The sequence below is a fragment of the Sturnira hondurensis genome, unplaced genomic scaffold (genome assembly GCF_014824575.4).
Source record: "Sturnira hondurensis isolate 20B ecotype Veracruz unplaced genomic scaffold, ASM1482457v3 Scaffold0006805, whole genome shotgun sequence".
Classification (NCBI taxonomy): Eukaryota; Metazoa; Chordata; class Mammalia; order Chiroptera; family Phyllostomidae; genus Sturnira; species Sturnira hondurensis.
In genome coordinates this window covers 2498818-2520033 of record NW_028079436.1, presented here as the reverse complement: position 1 = coordinate 2520033, position 21216 = coordinate 2498818, and the positions used below count along the sequence as shown (strand labels likewise).

Below are 21216 nucleotides of genomic sequence, written 5' to 3'. Positions count from 1 at the left end.
GGCCACTCAAATTTTTCACTGCTCGGTGCATGCCCACAAATGATCCTGCAAGCAATGACAGTTTGTTCTAGGGTTATAAACTTTAGCAAGTAGCTGAATTCACAAATACCAAATCTGTAAATAATGAGGATCAACTGTACATATTAAAGTACTTCCACAGTGAGCTTTCTTAATAAAAATTATGAATGTATAAACTATTTTTAAGATATTGTAAGAATGCTTAACTGACTTACATAGCCTTTCAGATTTTCACACTATTACAAAAGGTAAGGTACATAATCATGATATATATTTTCAATGATTTTATAACTCATACATGTTTTAAATTCTAAGTTATCTTAAAATTATAAGGCTAGGCATTCATGCTACCTTATTACCAAAGCAAGTATTTAATTAAATTGTTTAAAAAATATTGTTTATAACCTAAGAGCAAGATCAGTATTCTACTACAAATGAGTCTTATGACAATATTTACTATTCTGGTAACCTCAGCTGGATCTATTGACAGTGTTTCCAGAGCTCAAATAGGGACTCTTGGCCTTCTGCCACAAAGCTTGTGACTACAGAAAAGAAACTGTAACCCAATAATGTAAGTATAAACTCCAAGTTCAAGGGCAAAGATTCATTATCTTGTAATACTGCAGAATATAAAATGCAAAAATATTGCAGGATTCTTTTAGGCAAATAAGCAGTAAGTTTATACTATCTTGCTAAAAGAGGGAAAGATTAAGAGGATGCAGTACATCTGAAGTGACTCAGAAAGAGACACACATCAGTCGTTCTGTGTGATGCCCAACCGAAGTTCATATGTTGTATGTTTGCCTGCTATACCAAGAGCACAGTGACAGCAGTTGTTGGAGCTTTAGGCACAAACTTTGTTATGCGAGAAAATACTGGCCAAAGCAAAACTATTTGCTTTGCCATATCAAGAGACAGGATCGAGCAATAGTTACTCACAACATCAAGTTCATATTCCCTATATCCATGTGTCCTTGTATGCCATGTTCCCAAGAACATGTGTTTACTACCACTAGTTAATTAACATTTAACTAGTCCCTACATCTAGGAGCCCAAGGGAGAAAAAAACACATTTTTGCAAAAATAGGATTTCTTGTGGTCGTATTTGCTTGTCTATTGGTCCAATGCTAAAATTTGCACAACTGATGGCTCCCAAACATGCCTGAACCCCAAGCACATTTAATATGAAATGACATAGGAGCGAATGGGCTAATGAATTACACCACTGTTTGATTATGGAACAAGGAAAAGAGTAAAATTTTGGCAGAATAAGTTAAATAAATAAATAAATCTTTCTGTGTGCATTGTAAAACAAGTGTATATTATGAAAAGGTGGAGAATATGTACCTGAATTCATTTAGGGCATCGACTATTCGATTATAAGCCAAACTCCTCTGACTGGCGTCAGCTGATCTCCGGCTCATTTTCATAGCCTTGAAAGCAATCAGAGAGTTAATTCTTGTACTGATAGTGAGAAAAATATGAAAAGAAAGATGAAATACAAAGTCACATATTTTCACAACCCTTGGCCACCATTCTTATCTAGGAAGATATAAAGGAGACACACATATTTATAGTAGTTTTCTTTGATGAACTAAGATTAATGATTACAATAAAATTCAAATTTTTCAAGTGTTAAATCTTTTATCGTAACTGTCAAGCCACAGAACGTCAACACACAAAGAAAACTGATGTTGACAGTTTCTGGGTTACCTAAAACTTTTTTCCCCAAATTGAACAAGATGCAATGATAACTCAGTAACAATAGCTCATCGTTTCCTCTAATATTTCACAAATAATGGTTCTGTTAAGGAAATCTTTATTTAAGATCTGAAACATAAAGATTCTACTGAAAGAGATCAAGTTATTAGTAGCATCTGCTTTCTTTAAAACATATTTAGCCAAGGTTGAAAAGCCTTGCTTTAAATAGAGAAGAAGGGGATTAGAATTAGGCTAAGTAAGACAAGAAGAACTACATAATTTTGTAGATTTTTAAAAGTGAATGTAATTCTGTACTATTTATGTAATAACAAATTATTTTTTAATATTTTAAATATATAATTATGAGAGGGTCAGACAACTTCAGACCAGAAATCATGTTCATGTACATCAAAAAGCTTCAATGGGTATAAGTGAAACTTACTTTACATTTTTATAAAATGTTGATAAGACTCCTAACTGATGAAGAAGTAAATTTATTAGCTAGAATTGAGCAGCATTCTTCCTTAATTTTACCAGCAATAACAATGGTTAATTAAGTTATAGGTCTGAAAAGGTAGCACATACTTCAAAAAAATCCCAAGGTGCCCAGAAACAAGTCCACAGCTTTTCATTTAAAAAAACCCCAAAAGGTGATAGTTTATAAACTGGCCCTAGGAGAAAACTTTTTTGAATGGTCTAGTGTTTATTATATTCTACCATTAACTAACATCTGTGTAACTTTTATTATTACACTCTATACACTTATGTAAAAGTATTCTTTCACTCACCTTCATCATTTAGCTTTGATAAGAAATGAGGTATTAAACTTGGACAAATATCCAGATACCTATAAGTATGTACCCTTTAGGTTACAGATGGTTTAAGCATTTAAACATTTGAAAAATCATGTTTAATGATTTCTATAGTGCCTAAATATTGTATTTCAAGTTTTATACAAAACTTGAAACACTTGGCCCACAACTAATATTATGCGTACTGATTTTGGCAACAACAGACTACAAAAAGGGACAATAGCCAACTGAAGAAAATGTCACCAGTGTCTACCTTCTGAAAAAGTGAAAATGGCCTTTATGCACTTGTTCTGTTAAAAAAAAAAAGTGCTGCTGATGAGCTACTTGTGTTTTGACATTTAATGTGAACAACTAACATCATTATCTTTACTAGAGGCAGATGATTCTTAGTCGCTACTAAGTTCCTGAAATGCATCCTCTGCTTTCTAGATCATTCTAATTGGTCTTCCCATCTCTAGCCTCTTACTCTAGACACTTTTAAACATGGTGTCAAATTAACCTTCCTAAATTACAATTTGGACACGGCCTTAAAAACCAAGTCAAACTTCTCACAAGGACTCTAGATTCTTTGAGAATTGTGCTCATTAACTCTTCTAGCTCCTCTTTGCATACTATCACAGAGGTTAAGAACTTTACTTTTATACCCATTGATTCACTGGTTCAATTTCTGAAAATTTCTTTTAAAAAAATCTGTAAAATTCACCAATATGTTAAATACATTGCAGCTACAATTGTGAAAAAGAAGAAATGACCTAATAGAAAAACTGTCACTTACACTAAGGAAAGTAACTAAAATATAATTAGAAGCCCTGGCTGGCATAGCTCAGTGGATTGAGCGCGGGCCTGCGAACCACACAATTGCGGTTCGATTCCCAGTCAGGGCACATGCCTGGGTTGCAGGCCAGTTCCCAGCAGGGGACTCACGAGAGGCAACCATACATTGATACTTCTCTCCTTCTCTCCTTCCCTTCCCCTCTAAAGATAAATAAATAAAATATTTAAAAAAATAAAATAAAAATAAAATATAATTAGAAGTATTTATCATGACATGAGAATGTGTATGTTACAATGATGAATTTTTAAAAATAGGCATATCATTAAAGCACTACAGACACAGCACAATCCCAATCAAGCAAAGGTACTATACGCACGGAAAAGGCCTGGACAAGACTCACAGCAAAATGTTAACGAATTATCTTTGGGTGGCAAGGATATCAATTTTTCTTGCTCTTCTGCTATGTTCAATTTTCATTTTTATGTTTAAAAAATCCTACACATTCTTCATGACCCAGTCCAAATGAAGTTATCTTCCCAACAGGAAGTCACTTTTCTTTCCTATGAACTCCTAAAAAAATCTTGGCTTGTTCTGTTGTTTCAGTTATCCTTATGTTCTCTTATATTCACAATTTTCTTATTTCATGTAAATTTATTATATACATTAGCAACAGCAATTGATCACTTGTACCTTCTTAAAACGCTTTTTTCACTTGGATCCCCTCAAAAACCATTCTCTTTTTTCCTACCTACTTGAATGGCCAATTCTCAGTCTATTCTCCTCAAATTTTAATTGCTGAAATGCTCTACACATCTGGCCTAGGATCTCTATCTGCTCCTCTCTTCTCTCCCTCAATCGGTTTCATGGCTCTAAATACTGTCTCTATACTGGTGACTGTCCAGCCTGAAAATTTCCCCTAAATTCTAGACTCATAAAAACCACTTGGATGTCCAGGAGGCACCTCAAACAAACCCCTGACCTCAATCCACCAAACCTGTTCCAGCTGTAGTTTCCCCACTTTAGTACTAGCAAGTCCATCCTTCCTACTGCTCAAAGAAAAATTCTTGAGTCAACCTGTATTGTTCTTTCCCTTATACCCCAAGTCAGCCCATCAGCCAATCTTATTAGTACCATTTTCAAAATATATCCAGAATCCAACCACTTCTCACCAATTTCACCACAAAACTAGTTTGAGTATCCATCCCCTCTCACCCAGATTATCCCAACAGCCTCCTAAATGGTCCTAAAACCCTCCTTTACTCCTAGAAATCTATTCTCCACCACCATTAAGAATAATCCTCATAAATAATGTTATTCCTCCATTCAAAACCCTCTGATGGTCTCCAATCTTCCTTAAGAGTAAATGCCAATGCTCTTACAATGCTGTCCCTTTAAGACCCGATATTATCATCTCTCATCTCAAACCCAGCTTCTTTGACCTCCTTCCTGTTGCTCAAGTAACAGGCTTACTCCTGACACAGGACTTTTGCCCCTGCCTGGAACATTCTTCTCTCAGATAGCTGTAGCTCACTTCCTTCATATCTATGAACTACATGTCATTTTGTCAGAAGCCTTCCACACTAGCCTATAAAAATTACCAATCCTGCCCTGGCTGGTGTAGCTCAGGTGGATTGAGCATGGGCCTGTGAAGCAAAGGGTTGCTGGTACGATTCCCAGTCAGGGCACATGCCTGGGTTGCAGGCCAGGGCCCCAGTAGGGGACACATGAGAGGCAACCACACACTGCAGTTTCTCACCCACTCTTTCTCCTTCCCATCCCCTCTCTCTAAAAATAAATAAAATATTTTTTAAAATACCAATCCCTCCATCCATTATTCCTTATCAACCCTTCTCTGTTTTATTTTTCTCCAGCTCATTTATTTCCATCTAAGAGCTTATATATTCATTTGGTTATCTGTTGTCCCATGAGGTCAAGAGTGTTACTTTTTTACATCTTATCTTTAGTTTCTATAACAGTGCCTGACACATTATGGGCCCTCAAATATTTATTTGTTGATCTTTTACTAGGCAGTAAGCTCGTTAAAGAGTTGATGTTTATTTTTCATCCCCCAGAGCACTTTGCAGGGTATTGCACAGTACCTATCAATTTTTGTGTCAAATAAATAAACATAATGCTTAAACAGAAGAATAAGATTCAAAGAAAAATAAGGAATATAAAACTAACCAACAATATGACTATGCTTACCTGTTCTATTGCACTCTTTAGTTTGTTCATGTGGCTTTCAAAAAGAGGAAAATGTGAAAAAAAGAATTCATTAAATTTGTTATTTTCATCTTCATCTTTGGATAATGAAAAGATTACTCCAATTGCAATCTTCTTTTTTCTCACAATTCCTGGGTTAGGACCACAGCTTTCATCTGACAAATTAAAGCTTTCTTCTATAGACCTTAAAAACAAATTTATTTTATTATTTTTTTATTTTTAAAAAATATAAAACAAATTTCAGTTCAATCTCCTTGCTAATTAAATGTAGCCAAGATAAAGTTATCCCACTGTTTTATCAAGTAAATCTAAAAATTCATATCAATTGTTAATCTCTTTCAGAAATCTACTCCCTATTCCTTCATTGTCAAGTTTTTGTGAGAAATTTTAATAGAGTCTGATTAGGAACACTTTGGTTCAATTAAAAGTCACTAGTAGATGATCTCAATTAATAACCAACTTAAATATGCCTGAATCTTAAGGTTTACACAGATGAGTCTAATACAATCTCTTCACAGTTCTAGAAGCTACTTGTCTCTTCTTTTGATTCCAGGAGTAAAGTCAAATAAGAAGAAATAAAAGGAATGAGTAAAGGAGAAGCTTCATTATCTATAATTATACTTAACATAGATTAAAAAAAGATCTTTCAAGAATGAATTAATTTGCCAAAATAGAAACAGTAAAAACTGAAATATCAAAACATATGCAATACATGGATCAAAGTCTTAACGGAATAGTTAAAATTATAAAACTCTTGAAAAAATAGGGTAAAAGTTTTATGACATTGGATTTGACAATAATTTCTTGGATATATTTGGTGCGACCTGACCAAAAATGGCTCAAACAGAAGAACAGATCAAAGCCCTGTAGCCAATACTTTAAAGCAACAAAGAGATAGCCAACCTATCAGATGCACAGTTCAAAACACTGGTGATCAGGATGCTCACAGAACTGGTTGATTTTGGTCACAAATTAGATGGAAAAAATGAAGGCTACATTAAGTGAAATGAAGCAAAATGCACAGGGAACCAATACTGATGGAAAGAAAACTGGGACTCAAATCAATGGAGTGGACCAGAAGGAAGAAAGAAACAACCAAACAGAAAAGAATGAAGAAACAAGAATTCAAAAAAATGAGGAGAGGTTTAGGAACCTCCAGGACATCTTTAAACGTTCCAACATCCAAATTATAGGGGTACCAGAAGGGGAAGAGGAACAGCAACAAGTGGAAAACTGATCTGAACAAATAATAAGGGAGAACTTCCCCAATCTGGTAAAGGAAACAGACTTCCAGGAAATCCAGGAAGCTGAGAGAGTACCAAAGAAGGCGGACCCAAAGAGGAACACAGCAAGGCACATTACAGCATTACATTACCCAAGACTAAAATGAAGGAGAAAATTCTGGAAGCAACAAGAGATAAGGGGACAATCACCTACAAAGGAGTTCCCATCACTCAGCTGATTTCTCAAAAGAGACCTTGTAGGCAAGAAGGGGCTGGAAAGAAGTATTCCAAGTCATGAAATGCAAGGATTTACATCCAAGATTGCTCTATCCAGCAAAGCTTTCATTTAGAATGGAAGGGCAGATAAAGCGCTTCTCAGACAAGGTCAAATTCAAGGAGTTCATCATCACCAAGCCCTTATTATATGAAATGTTAAAGGGACTTATCTAAGAAAAAGAAGATAAAAAAATATGAACAGTGAAAGGACAGCAAACTCACAGTTATTAACAACCATACCTAAAACAAAAGCAAACTAAGCAGACACCTAAAACAGGAGCGGAGCCACAGAAACGGAGATCACTTGGAGGGTTAGCAACAGGGGAGTGGGAAGAGGAGAGAGAAGGAAAAGGCACAGAGAATAAATAGCATAGACAGTGGGGAGAAAATAGACAGGAAGAGGGCAAGAATAGTATGGGAAATGTAGAAGCTAAAGAACTTATGACACATGGACATGAACTAAAGGGGGGGAAATGAGACAACTGTAATGGCATAATCAATACAATATATTTTAAAAAAGAAAATAATTGGCAATGATGTGAAGAAATTAGAACTCTCATGAATTTCTAGTGGACATGTAAAATGGTGCAGGTACTGTGGAAAACAGTACGGTAATTCCTCAAAAATTTAAACAAATAGTTACTATATAATCCAGCAATCCCATTTCTGGGTATAAATCCAAAAGAATTGGAAGCAGGGACTCAAACTGGTATTTGTACATCCACGTTCACATCAGCATCATTCACAAAAGCCAAAAGGTATAAGCAACCCAAACGTCCACCAACAGATGAATATGAATAAACAAAATGTGATATATACATACAATTGACTATTATTTAGCCATAAAATAGAAAGAAACTTTGATTCATGCTACAACACGGATGAACCCTGAAGACATGCTAAGTGAAATAAGCCATACATAAAAGGACAAATACTTTGTGATTCCACTTATATGAGGTATCTGGGGTAGTGAAATTCATAGACAAAAAACAGAATGGTGATTGCCAGGGACTAAAGGGGAGGGAGGTGTGGGGGACCATTATTGTTTAACAGGTACAGAGTTTCAGCTTGGGAGCTAATTTCTGGACATGAATAGTTGCACAGCAATGGGCAACTATTGCACAATAGTTGCACAGCTACTGAACTATATACCTGATAATGGTTAAAATGGTAAATTTTATGTTATGCATATTTTACCACAATAAAAAAATGCAATACATTTAAAAAGTTTTAAGTTCCAAATTTAAAATACATAAAATGTAAAATCATACAAAATTGTGCTTAAGGAACTATTCAATCTTGTTTATGTGAACTGAAGGTTCCAACTTACCACCTAGGGAAGACCCCATTTTCCAAACTCGTTGTTTGGCTGCGTCGCCAACGTCGCTGGTAGCTGCTGGCACAACTTCGGGTAAGTGAAGAGTTTGGGGAGGGAAATGGTGTAATAAGCAAGCTGCTGAGAGATGCTGTCAAGACAGAAGAAGCATAATGTGTAAGTCAATTATCACTAAGCAAAAGGACAAATTTCTTTTTGACAAATTTAAGAACAGTGACTCAAATTTTCCATTTTGCTTCATGAGCCTCTAAAATTTCCCCTTAATAACATTTTTGTTGAAGCAAGATCCCAGAGAAGAAAAACCATATATTACTATTTGTGTTGGCAAGAAGACTCTGAGACAATGCCCCTTGACACCCTTACCTCTACCCACAGCCCAGAAGAAAAATACTACTTTGAAACAAAGCGTTACTCCCTTTGCCACGAGACGGTTCCCTATCTTAGCTGAACCCTTAATTCTTAAATTAAAGGAAATATGATGTGATTCAATTTTAATGCAGTAGTCGTATTTTAAGAACAAAAGCTGTATTTGAAAATAAGTGTCTAAATGTCATTTAAAGATGTTATTTAAAAGTTAATGCTTGGCCACTTTTAATAAGAGTCTTGACTGTACCAACTAAGCTCCAAAAAAGGGTAAATCCTACAAACTGCTCTCTGGAGCATTCTCATGGTTGACATATATACATTCCAATACAGTCCACTCTGATAACTGCTGAAACCCCATAACCATGGGGTACTATCCTCTTCCCAAAACCCTTCTTTGCAATTCAAAAAGCTGTTTCTTGGCTAGGGTGTAAAAAGCTACAAGTTTATTTTTCCTTGGGTTAGGAAAGCTCTCCTTCCCACTGAAACTATAGAGGAAAAGACATTAAGGCTTGCTTTTGTTTGGCAGTATTTTTGGATTCCCATCTTCACAATTATACCTACATACAGAAAATGTATCAAATAACCTAAAAGAGGGATGTATTATCATCATCTATGGAAAAGTACACACCACATGCCATCATTTTGGACACCAGAACTGAAAACTAAGAGATTTAACATTATCAAGAATTGTTCATCTGAATTCTGACAAATTCAATGATAAAGGGCAGAGCACTTCAAGTACCATGCAAACACCTGAACTATCAACGAATTAATTCTAAACTACATTCTTGAAAGATTCCATTTTATCAATTAGTTCTGTAAAACTCTGTAGCCGAAGATAAGACTGGCTATGTGCAACAAATCTAGGTGTGACTCCAATGAAAAATCAAATGCTACTCTAATTTTGGAAAAGCTATGTTTTACTGAATCATGAAATTAAAAATAACCCTATTAGAAAAAAAAAAGAAAATACATAAACTTAAATTAACTTAGCATATGTGAATTTAATGGCTTGGCGAAGCCTTACAGATCAATCTACCCATTCAATTTATAGCTAAAGAAAATGGGGTCTTTACATTTTATAAAAATGTAAAGTAAGTTTCACTTAAACCCCTTCAATTTATAGCTAAAGAAAATGAAGTATAAGAGACATGAATCTATCACCTTCAAAATGTAGGATAAAATAATGAGAATTTTGTTCCAGCCACAGAAAACTAAATCTCTGTATTATATAGAAGCAAAGGTATTGAGAGAAATGTACTCTAGATTACTACCAAAGAAAAAAATAATAAATTCAATTAGAAAAAAAGGGTGAGATTATCTGAAAGATGCAGACTTTTCATATTGGACTAGTGGGTCTCAACTCTAGCTGTCCATCAGAATCAGGTGTTGAAGTTTTTCTTGTGTTTTTTTTTTTTGTCAAATATGGATACCTAAGACTTTATACCACAGGTGGCAAACACAAGGCCTGCAGGCTGAACCCAGTCCTCCACCTTGTTTCTCTCTGGCAGCAGCCCCTAGTTAAGGAGTAGTTACATTTATACAGTCGTAAAGTTACATTCAGCCCTTTGAAGGTAACCACAAGGCTGATGTGGCCCTCAGTGAAAATGAGTTTGACACCCCTGCTCTACACTAAATCAGAGTTTTGGGGAGTAATTTTTTTGAAACTCCTAAAGTTATTCTAATAACTTTGGGCTTGTTATTCCAATGCAAACTCAGGGATTACAATATATGGTAAGTGTGCACTTCCCAACTATACTCAAAATTGAATTGTAACCAATTTAGATAGCAGAGCCATATAATGTGACAGCACACATAGAAAACCACAGCGAATAAAGTTTCTCAACCTAACAACTCCTCAAGCCTAAGACGACTCCTCCTTTCACTCACGCTGATCTCTGGGCCCTGTCAAACACTGTTCCTTTTAAATAGAATGTCCTTATTCCATGCCTTTGCCTCGATAATGCCTACTTATTTTTCAAGACACAACTCAAACACTACCCCTCTGTAAAGCACTACTGGCACCCTGTCCCTTGCCCTGGCTGTTAGGTTCCCTTTCTCTGAACCTCTTTGCACAGGCCTATCATAGAATGACTCACACAATGAACTATGGCGGATGATTTTCCTGACTGCTCTCACTAGATTCGGCTCCTTAATGCAGAATTGGGATTTACTTCTCCTTCCCGCTCCCCGTAATTTGTTTCAACAGAAAGTTTGTCAGACAAATTTTGGGAGAGTCCATATTTGGGAAAAAAAAAGTATAACATTAGTTCAAATGCCTAAGTCTTTCTGGGCAAGAGAGGGTCTGATAAACTCTAGCTAGTAGCAAACGGTTATAAGCAAATGTGTTTTCTCTACTATGCTATCTAAGCAGTCCCTTGAGCAATGCTTTTTTCCTTGTACTGGCTACACCTAAGCCAATGTGCATTCATCAAGGCCATGCTCCACCAGGCACATTCAATAGTAAATATAAAATATTTCTCTCTGCTGTTTCTACAATTCTCTTGTAATATCAATACTAACAAGATGTAGACATAAAATTGAATGATGAAGGCAAAGATAGAAAGAAACCCAACGTCACCTAACAGTTATCTCACAAAAAAATAGATTAACGCATTACCAGAGCGTGCTATGCCACTGTCTCTGTCCTCATTCAGCTCTCTTCCAGGCATATCCATTGGGTTGCTGTGAACTGTGAATCAAGACAAAACTTTCAGTTATAAAATACATTGCCATTCAGGTTGATGTTGTTCCTTCCAAACAGCAAACTCAATCATGCTCATCTCATTGCATTCCTTCATTTCTTCAATAGCATGGCACAAACCCAACACCAAGAGCTATTATTCAGTTGAACAAGCCCTGAGATCTATCCAACGATTTGACATATAATATGTAAATAACCTATATGTCTAAAGAAGCAAGGGTGACTAAAGTAAGCATTTTAGAAGCATATACAATGATACAGCAAGATGATCACAATATACTATTAAATGGAAAAAAGGCAAGCTATTGAACAGTAAGAATGTTGCTGGGGCTAAGTAACGGGTATATAATAGTTCGCTCTATTCTGCATATATAAATGTTGGTTTAAAGCTTCTACATAATAAAAAAATTTAAGAAAACTATTTGAATAGTATGATACTCATTTTCTTTTGAAAAAAAAATCAAGGAGGTTATTTCTGGCTGAGAGATAGCCAACATATATTTGTTACCTATTTTTACATTTCCCAATTGTCTATAATAAATATACATTGTTCATATCTCATATTTATAATGAAAATAAATATTAAAATAAACTGAACACTGAAGCATGGATACACTCTACAATGATATAAACAAATATATTCATATATGCGTTTTATAGTGTAATTATAATGGTGCTTGTTCATCTAAATCTTAGCTCCAAAAGAAATCATTCTCATGAAATAGTTCAGATCAGAAATTTTACATTAATAATGATAGGATATTTTCTGCAATTGGTGAACTATGGTAACAAAAGCTACTCAGCCATGGAAACAAGACAGTGTTCACATCAAAAATTCCAGCTGGATTATAATATTTAGACTAAATTTTGGTTTGGATTTCTAAAGTATAAATCATTATTCCATGATGAGATAAGAACAAACATTGAAATTTCATGAAAATGTTAATTCTACTGATAAAGTTTCTGGAAACTTCAAGAACATATTCAGTAGAAATGAATTAAGTTCTTGTACTTCCTAAGCAATGTTTTCTCAACCAAACCCTCCCCAACTGTAATTACTGACTCTCTTGTTTCCACAGCTTCACTACAGATTCTAGCCACTGGGGCACACCAACTAGTCTACCCACACAGCACATTGCAAACCTGCAAAGAAAGAGGCGCTCCTGATCAGGCGGAGCGGACCCTGTTCAGAGAATGCCCGCCTGGGGCTGCAGAACTGTGAAAGACCTACATGGCAAAAACGTAAAATACATGTAAAAGAGAGCTGTTAGAGAAGCTGCAGTGTGTCAGGAACAAAAAGTGAGCTAAGGTAGCAAAAAGGCAGACCAACAGATATGAACAGTCACTTTTAAACTAAAAAACAATGATTCCAGCTGGCTTCCCTTTTTCGAAACACGATGGTTTCCTTCTGGTTATGGCAAATCATAAATAATAATTTCATGCCAATTTACTAATAAATATGTATATAATAATAAAAATAAGCTTCCGCTATACAAGGTAAAAACTGTTCTAAATGTTCAATCCTTTCTAAAACAATCCTTTAAAGAGCCAAAAAATCACAGTAATGTTATCTATATAATTTGACATTTGCCAAATAAATTTATCTTTTAAAAAGTCAGTCTTAAAATGACAATACTCTCCTGCAATGGCTGCAAGGATAAAACCACCTAAATGCCTGGCTGAGAAAACAGAACACGACATACAACAACAAATAGCAAATACAGAAAAGGAATGTACTGACAAGTATAAAAAGTTTTTTCTAATGTAGTGCTAAGTTACAACAGAAAAAAACCCCACTTAGACTAGCGGTTAGTCACTGGGGAAACAGGCCACCAATGCAGCTGTCAGGGCCGGACTGACCCCTGGGTGTCCGAGAGAAGTGGCTGCCTCAGACAGGAAGGCGACCAAGGGAAGACGACAGAGTCTAAAAGCCCCAACCAGGGCAATACTACAGCCTGGAAGCAAACAGCTGGGTTACTCGTTGGTTACTTTTAATCGACACAGCCTAAACAGCCACCTAGGGCTAACAGGGGACTTTCTGTTTTAAAAAGTGGCAAATATACAGGGTTCGGCACAAATAATGCCCCTTTTTAATATAAAATCACAAGCATGTAAATCTCTAACATAACAGTATCACAATCACACTATATGACATTTTAGGTGAAATGTCATTAGGTGCAATTATGTTCAGATTAAAACGATAAATTATTACGTACATGTTATTACCCTACTAACCACACTCAAGCAGGCATTATTTCTGCTGGACCCTGTATTTTTCAAATTGCTAATACATATTTTTCTATAACAAGAATTTCTATAATTACAGTACATATGCAACAATTCTTCCATGTTTCGTTGTTTAGATCTTTCTTCAGTTCTCTTTATCTGCTCTCTTTAAACTCCTCCCCCCTTCCCCTTCCTTAGTCTCAGCATGTGCCTGTCTCCGACCATCTACACACAGCCGCATATGTGTGGGTGCACACACAGAATGCACCAAATGCAAATTCCCCTTTTCCAACCTACCGACCTACCTCCAAACTTAATCAAACTCTCACCTATCCTTGCTTCCTTCCTGCCTGAGCACTAATAAGAAGTAGCATTATTCAAGACTTACCATGTGCTAAGGACTTATTCAGTGAAAAATCCTAAGAGGTACCCTCACCTTTCAGTCCAAAATAAATTCCTCTAAATCAGACAAGACCTACAAAAAATCTCACTTGGCCAAGTATCACCTCTATCTTTAACCTCATACTCTTTGTAATCTCCTTTTTCGTCAACATTTAAACAGTCAAAATTCTACGTTCTCACCATAAATAGCTAATCCCATAGTTCCATATTTCTTAAAATGCAGTCCTATCTCTGGGAAGACCCTGCAACCCTTTCAGAGAGTCTGTGAGTATCTTCCCATACCAGCTGCTTATCTCTGTGAGAATGGATCTTCTTAATACACTTAAACCAAAACAACGTATCACAAGAGACTGAATACAGAAACAGATATGAGAATCTAATTATCTTCTAGTAAGCCAGACATTTAGGAGATTTGCAAATATGTAAAACAATGCCACTCTTCTAACTAAATTATTTCCTCTTAAAAAAAGTTATTGAAAAACATGTTATTTACATTAACACAAAAGGAATTACTGGTATTATTTTTAATGAATTCCTACATAAATACTTTGAAATTTTCTGTTTTATCAATAAAGGTATGTATCAATAAAGGTAACCAATACGAACAAAAGATTCTGTTATTTCCCATAGTATTCCTGCCCTCCCCCCTGTCTATTTCCTACCTACCATCTACTTATTCTCTGTACCTTCTCCCCCTTATCCTCCTCCCACTCCCCTGTTGCTAACCCTCCAAGTGATCTCCATTTCTATGGTTCCACTCCTGATCTAGCTGTCCTCTTAGTTTGCTTTTGTTTTAGGTGTGGTTGTTAATAACTGTGAGTTTGCTATCCTTTCATTGTTCATATTTTTAATCTTCTTTTTCTTAGATAAGTCCCTTTAACATTTCATATAATAAGGGCTTGGTAATGATGAACTCCTTGAACTTGACCTTATCCGAGAAGCACTTTATCTGTCCTTCCATTCTAAATGAAAGCTTTGCAGGATAGAGCAATCTTGGCTGTAGGTCTTTAGATTTCATGACTTGGAATATTTCTTTCCAGCCTCTTCTTGCCTGTAAAGTCTCTTTTGAGGAATTCGCTGACAGTCTGATGGGCACTCCTTTGTAGGTGACTGTCCCCTTATCTCTTGCTGCTTCTAGAATGCTCTCCTTCATTTTAATCTTGGCTAATGTAATTATGATGTGCCTTGGTGTGTTCCTTCTTGGGTCCAACTTCTTTGGGACTCTCTGAGCTTCCTGGATTTCCTAGAAGTCTATTTCTTTTGCCAGACTGGGGAATTTCTCCTTTATTATTTGTTCAAATCAGTTTTCCACACGTGGCTGTTCCTCTTCCCCTTTTCCGCTTCCGCCCCTTGGTCGGTTGGACCAAATGATCTTCCCAGTCCAACCCTGCTTTGCCGCTGACTCCGCCCCTCTTACTGGTCTGGCTGAGTGGTTCGTGGTTGTTGGACTTCCGTACAGTTCAATTTTCACTGTTTTGGCTGCGTCTTTGTTTCTCAAACTTAGCTGTCTTTAAATTTAGTTGTGGGAGGGGGCACAGTGTTTCCACCTATGCCTCCATCTTGGCTGGAAGCCTTACAACATATTTAATGCAGACAAGACTTTGAACTCCCCCACCCCAGTTCCCATAATAATACACTCTAAGTTTTTTTCCTCTGTCTCCTTTATGTGCTTCTCTTTCCCTGCTTCTTTAAAGCCAGCATTCCCTAGGTTACATCCTCAACAACCTTTCTTTCTCATTCTTTACATGTGCTAGGTCATCTCATTCATTCTTATGCTTTCAACGATCATTTATATGCTAATGATTCTCAAATCCATGGAAGGCTTGGAGTTCTTCCTCCTTCCTCCTTCCTCCAGCTAGCAAAGAATTTTCTCCCTTCCAAGTAGACTCTGGGAAGCAGCTGCCCCACTAGGGGCACACTTCTCAAATCTCCTTATAGATAAGCAAAGCCATCATGTGATTAGTTACCACCAATGGAATGTGAACGGAAGTGATGGAGGTCACTCTCAGGCTGTAGGGGTTATGAAGTGAACATGCCTTCTCCACACTTAAGCTCTTCACCGGCTTGACACAGCTGAGCACACCCCCTGGAGCCTACATGTTGAAGGAGGAAGAACTCCAAGGAAGGAAAGAGACTGGACCTCTAAAACACTGGAGGTAAAATACTTACCAATGAGAAATACCCTTTTGAATATTACATGAATATAATGTTTTTCTTTTTTTAATTTTTAGTGACTTTTAGAGAGAGAGAGAGAAACATCAATTTGTTGTTCCATCTATTTATGCATTTGTTAGTTGCTCTTGTATGTGCCTAGACTGGGGATGGAACCACAACCTTGATGTACTGGGACAACACTCTAACCAACTGCGCTACCTGAACAGGTGAGTAATGGAATATTTTAAAATTAGTGCTCGGTCATTAGTTTTTATGCTACAGCAGCTACTACTGCAATACATGTATCTAAGCAGGTATAATGGATATCTTTACTTGGCTGCCCCACTAATACTTCTAATTCAACATGCCTACACCTAAAATCATTAATTACCAATTTCTTCTGTTCCTCCCAGAGAATGATACCAATATCCATGCAGTTACACAACCAGATGGCAAAGTGCCACCCCTGACTTATTCCCTTTTCTCTCATCTCTTCTATCTAATTACTAAGTCCAGTCCACTCTATTTTCCTAAATGAGCCTCTCAATAAGTGCTCTCTCTACCCTCACTGATACAGTCTTACTTTAGGACCCCATTATCTGTCACTTAGATGAAAACAAACAGCCTTCTAATACAGGTCTTTCTTCAGTTCCACTGGCTTATTTGGATACATTCCCACTGCAATTAAAATATTCTTCTGCAGAGATAAATCTCAACTAAATACAGGCATACCTTGTTTTATTACATTTGGCAGATATTGTGCTTTTTACATATTTCAGGTTTGTGGCAACCGTACATAGACCAAGTCTATCAGCTTTTTCCAACAACATTTGCTCAATTTGAGTGTCTGTCATATTTTTGTAATTCTCACAATATTTCAAACTTTTTCAATATTATATTTGTCATGGTGATCTGTGATCAATCTGTGATCAATCTGTGATCTTTGACATTAGTATTCTAATTGTTTGGAGTGTCATGAACCACATCCATAATTTTAAGGCAACAAATTTAACTGATAAATGTGTGTGTTCTGATTGCTCCACCAATCGGCTGTTCCCTCATGTCTTCCCCTCTCCTTGGGCCTCCCTGTTCCCTGAGACACAACAATACTGAAATTAGGCCGATTAATAACCCTACAGTGGCCTCCACGTGTTCAAGTGAAAGAAAGAGTCACACACCTCTCATTTTAAATCAAAAGCTAGAAATGATTGGGCTGAGTGATGACGGCACATGGAAAGCCGCCGAGACAGGCTGAAAGCCGGGCCTCCTGCACCAGTCAGCCGAGTTGTGAATGCAAAGGGACAGCTCCTGAAGGAAGTTAAAAGTGCTATTCCAGTGAGCACACAAATGGTAAGAAATCAATACAGCCTATTGCTGATGTGGAAGAAGCTGCAGTGGCCTGCACAGAAGATCAACCACCCACAACATTTCCATAAGCCAAAGTCTAATCCAGAGCAAGGCCCTAACTCTCTTCAATTCTAGGAAGGCTGAGAGAGTGAGGAAGCTGCAGAAGGAAAGTCTGAAGCTAGCAGAGGCTGGTTCATGAGTCTTGAAAAGAGAACCTGTCTCCGTAATGTGTTAAGTGCACAGTGAAGCCACAAGTGCTGTTGTAAAAACTACAAGTTAGCTGAAATAAGTAATGAAGGTGTCTACACTAAGAAGCAGATTTTCAGTGTAGATGAAACAACCTTAAATTTGAAAAACATGTCATCTAGGGCTTTCATCGCTAGAGAGCAGAAGTCAATGTCTAGCTTCTTGTTAGAAGCTAATATAGCTGGTGACAAAGTTAAATCTAATGCCAATTAGTCATTGCAAAAATCCTGGAGTCCTTAAGAATTATACTAAATCCACTCTGCCTGTGTTCTATAAACAAAACAACAAAGACTAGATGACAGCACATCTATTTACAACATGATTTACTGAATATTTTAAGTCCACTGTTGAGACTTACTGCTCAGAAAAAGATTTCTTTCAACACATTACTGCTCATTGACAAGGCAGCTGGGCACCAAGGAGCTCTAATGCAAGTGTACTGTGAGATTAATGTTGTTTTCATGACTGCTACACAACAATTCTGCAGCCCATGGACCATCAAGGAGTAATTTCAGCTTCAAGTCTCATTATTTAAAAAATACATTTCATAAGGCCATGGATAGTGATTCCTATGTTGGACCTGGGCAAAAGTAAATTGAAAACCTTCTGGAAGGGATTTGCCATTCTAGATGCCAGTAAGAACATTCATGATTCATGGGAAAAGATCAAAATATCAACATTAACAGGAGTTTGGAAGACACTGACTTCAACCTTCATGGATGACTTGAGTTCAAGACTTAAGTGGAAGAAGTAACTGAAGATGTGGTGGAAAAGGAAAGAAAATTAGAATTAGAGGTGGAGCCTGAAGCTGTGACTGAATTGCTACAACCTCATGATCATATTCTAAGGGACAAGGTGTTGCTTCTTATGGATGAGCAATCAAAGTAGTTTCTTGACATGAAATCCACTCCTGGTGAAGATACTGTGAAGGTTGTTGAAATGACAACAAAGGATTTAGAATACTACATAATCCTTTATCAGCTACATAATCCTAGTTGATAAGCCACCGGTAGGGTTTAAGAGGAATGACTTCAATAGAACGAAGTTCTACTGTGGGTAAAATGCTATCAAATAGTGTTGCATGCTACACAGAAATCACTCATGAAGGAAAGAATCAAATGATGCAGCAAACTTCATTGTTGTTGTATTTTAAGAACTTGCCACAGTCACCCCACCTTCAGCAACCACCAGCCTCATTGGTGGGCAGCCATCAACATCAAGGCAAGATACTCCAAGAGCAAAAAGATTATGATTTACTGAGGACTCAGCTGATGGTTAGCATTTTTTAGCAATATGCTATTTCTTAAATTAAGGTATGTATATTGTTTTATTAGAAATAATGCTTTTGAACACTTAACAGACTGTAGTATAGTGTAAACATAACTTTTATGTGCACTGGGAAACAAAAAAAATCATGGTACTCATGTTATTGAGATATCTGCTTTACTGTGTGGTCTGGAGCCAAATCCATAATATCTCAGAGGTAGGCCTTTATTCTGAAAATTCCTGTGGTGGCCTTAAGAATAGACCACAAAAATCTCTGGCTACAAGGACTGTAACTGACAAAGTATGCCAGCTGCTGTATCTGAAATCCACTGCCATGTTTGTTCAAGTTTGTATGTCCCATAGGCTACTCCTAGCCAACGACTGAACAGAGCAGTATAGTAAGGTAGGCCCGTTTTGGCAAGAAGTAGGTCTATTTTGACAACAAACATTGACTTGAAGACTTAGCAATGGCTTCACCAAAGCTTCCTTAAACTGTATGGCAGGCTGGACACTTCCATACAACCTTCTATTCCTCTCTTTTGCTTGGGTTCAGATTTGTATCACAAGCCAAGGGCGCTCTTGACCTTTTCCAGCTCCCTTCTCTTTTTCTCTCACATTAGTCATTTCCCCTAATAAAATCCTTGCATGTTTAATCCTCTCTTGGCACCTGTTAAAAAACAGGTGGAGCATCCAAGCGAACACACCCTCACTGGTACCCAAGGCTCAAAGCCTAAGTCCAAATTCCTCAGTATGGCCCACAATGCCCATCATGGTTTGGCTCTTCCTCACTTCTTTCTTTTTAGTTCCTTTAGTCCTATTGTGTACTCCATCCACATTGATTTATTCATATTCTCCCCGTGCTCCGTGATCTCTCGCCCTTAGGTCTGTGCACATGCTATTGCTTTTTCTAAGAACATTTCTTTCCCCAGCTATCAGACTAATCCTTCAAATTTATGCCTCACTTCTTCAAGAAAGCCTTCTCTAACTCTTCATAATTGAATTAGTTAATCCTCTTCATTTTTATCACACCATGCTTTTAATCCTAAGAATTAACTATAGGATACTATAATTATTGTATTACATGCCTAAATTCCATTAACTATAAATCCACTGAGGTAGAAACTGTGTCTGCTTTACTACTGTATACTCCTGGCCTAGCAGAGTGCTTAGCATATAGTGGGTGCTTGATAAGTATTTATTGATTAATTGAACATAAAAAGAAAATAAGAAATGGTGCTCAAATATTCTCGATTCACAAAAGAATGTACAAATAAAAGCTGTTCATTATTTAAAGTCTGTACTGTGTTAAATAAGTTAATTTCCTATTTATAGGAAAACAAAGATTAGTATATCTAGCATCGTACTGTAATTATCTTTGTAAGTGAATTTGTATTAGTAAAATAATTAGCTTTTAATAAGCATGTTGAGCTTTGGAAAGTCAAATTATAAAGGAAAAAATTCATTTATTTCCTGTCACATCTTTGCTTTTATTAAAACCAATGAAATAATTCATCATGTTAAGAAAAAAGCAGAACTTCTGTTTTTCTACAAAATATACACACATTTTAAGTACATGCCTGACACTACAACTACCCTGCAGTGAGTGCTTAATAAATGGTTGCAATTTGAATGAACAAGAATAATAAAAAATACGAGAATGTTATTTTGTTCAAGTTGGAAGAAAACTGTTTTCTACTAATTTGTATAACGAATACGTATTTATTTAAATTAATTACAAATAAAAATTCTCACTAACCAGAGAATGAGAGAAATACTCATTCTATACTAACTGCTATCTGTTCTGGATGAATGTTAAGCAGAAATTTAGTTAAGTTTTCTAGTATAAAACAAATGACTAAAAATGTTACAAATAGTGTGTCACTTTAAAATATTGAACTTACTTGACTACAACAATGAACTAATCAAGTTACTTAATAAGTTGTTACTCTAATAAATCCAATGAACATCATATTTGAGTATCTTCTCATCTGAATTACAGGTCAAAAATGAGTACCATTTCAAAATTACTTTTATTTAATACTAACAGGGGAGAGAGAAGGGAGAATGTATAATTAATACCAGTATTCTTTAGCTGAAATATTCAAGTGAGCTAGTAAGGGCTTTTTATATTAGTAATAGTG

At 36.4% G+C, this 21216-nt stretch overlaps 1 protein-coding gene across 2 annotated transcripts in view; it reads right to left on the bottom strand.

Annotated features, from left to right (window-relative positions):
- Positions 1-21216, bottom strand: part of FNIP1 (folliculin interacting protein 1) — a 121030-nt gene that overhangs the window by 28642 nt on the left and 71172 nt on the right. The window contains exons 7-11 of one of the 2 annotated variants that reach the window (XM_037050523.1): positions 12578-12661; positions 11351-11422; positions 8359-8494; positions 5512-5713; positions 1366-1451 (exon numbers count right to left, since the gene is read on the bottom strand). In XM_037050523.1, the coding sequence (XP_036906418.1) occupies positions 1366-1451; positions 5512-5713; positions 8359-8494; positions 11351-11422; positions 12578-12661 (580 nt within the window). The remainder of the gene's footprint in view (positions 1-1365; positions 1452-5511; positions 5714-8358; positions 8495-11350; positions 11423-12577; positions 12662-21216) is intronic. The other variant, XM_037050524.1, reaches the window with a different exon arrangement.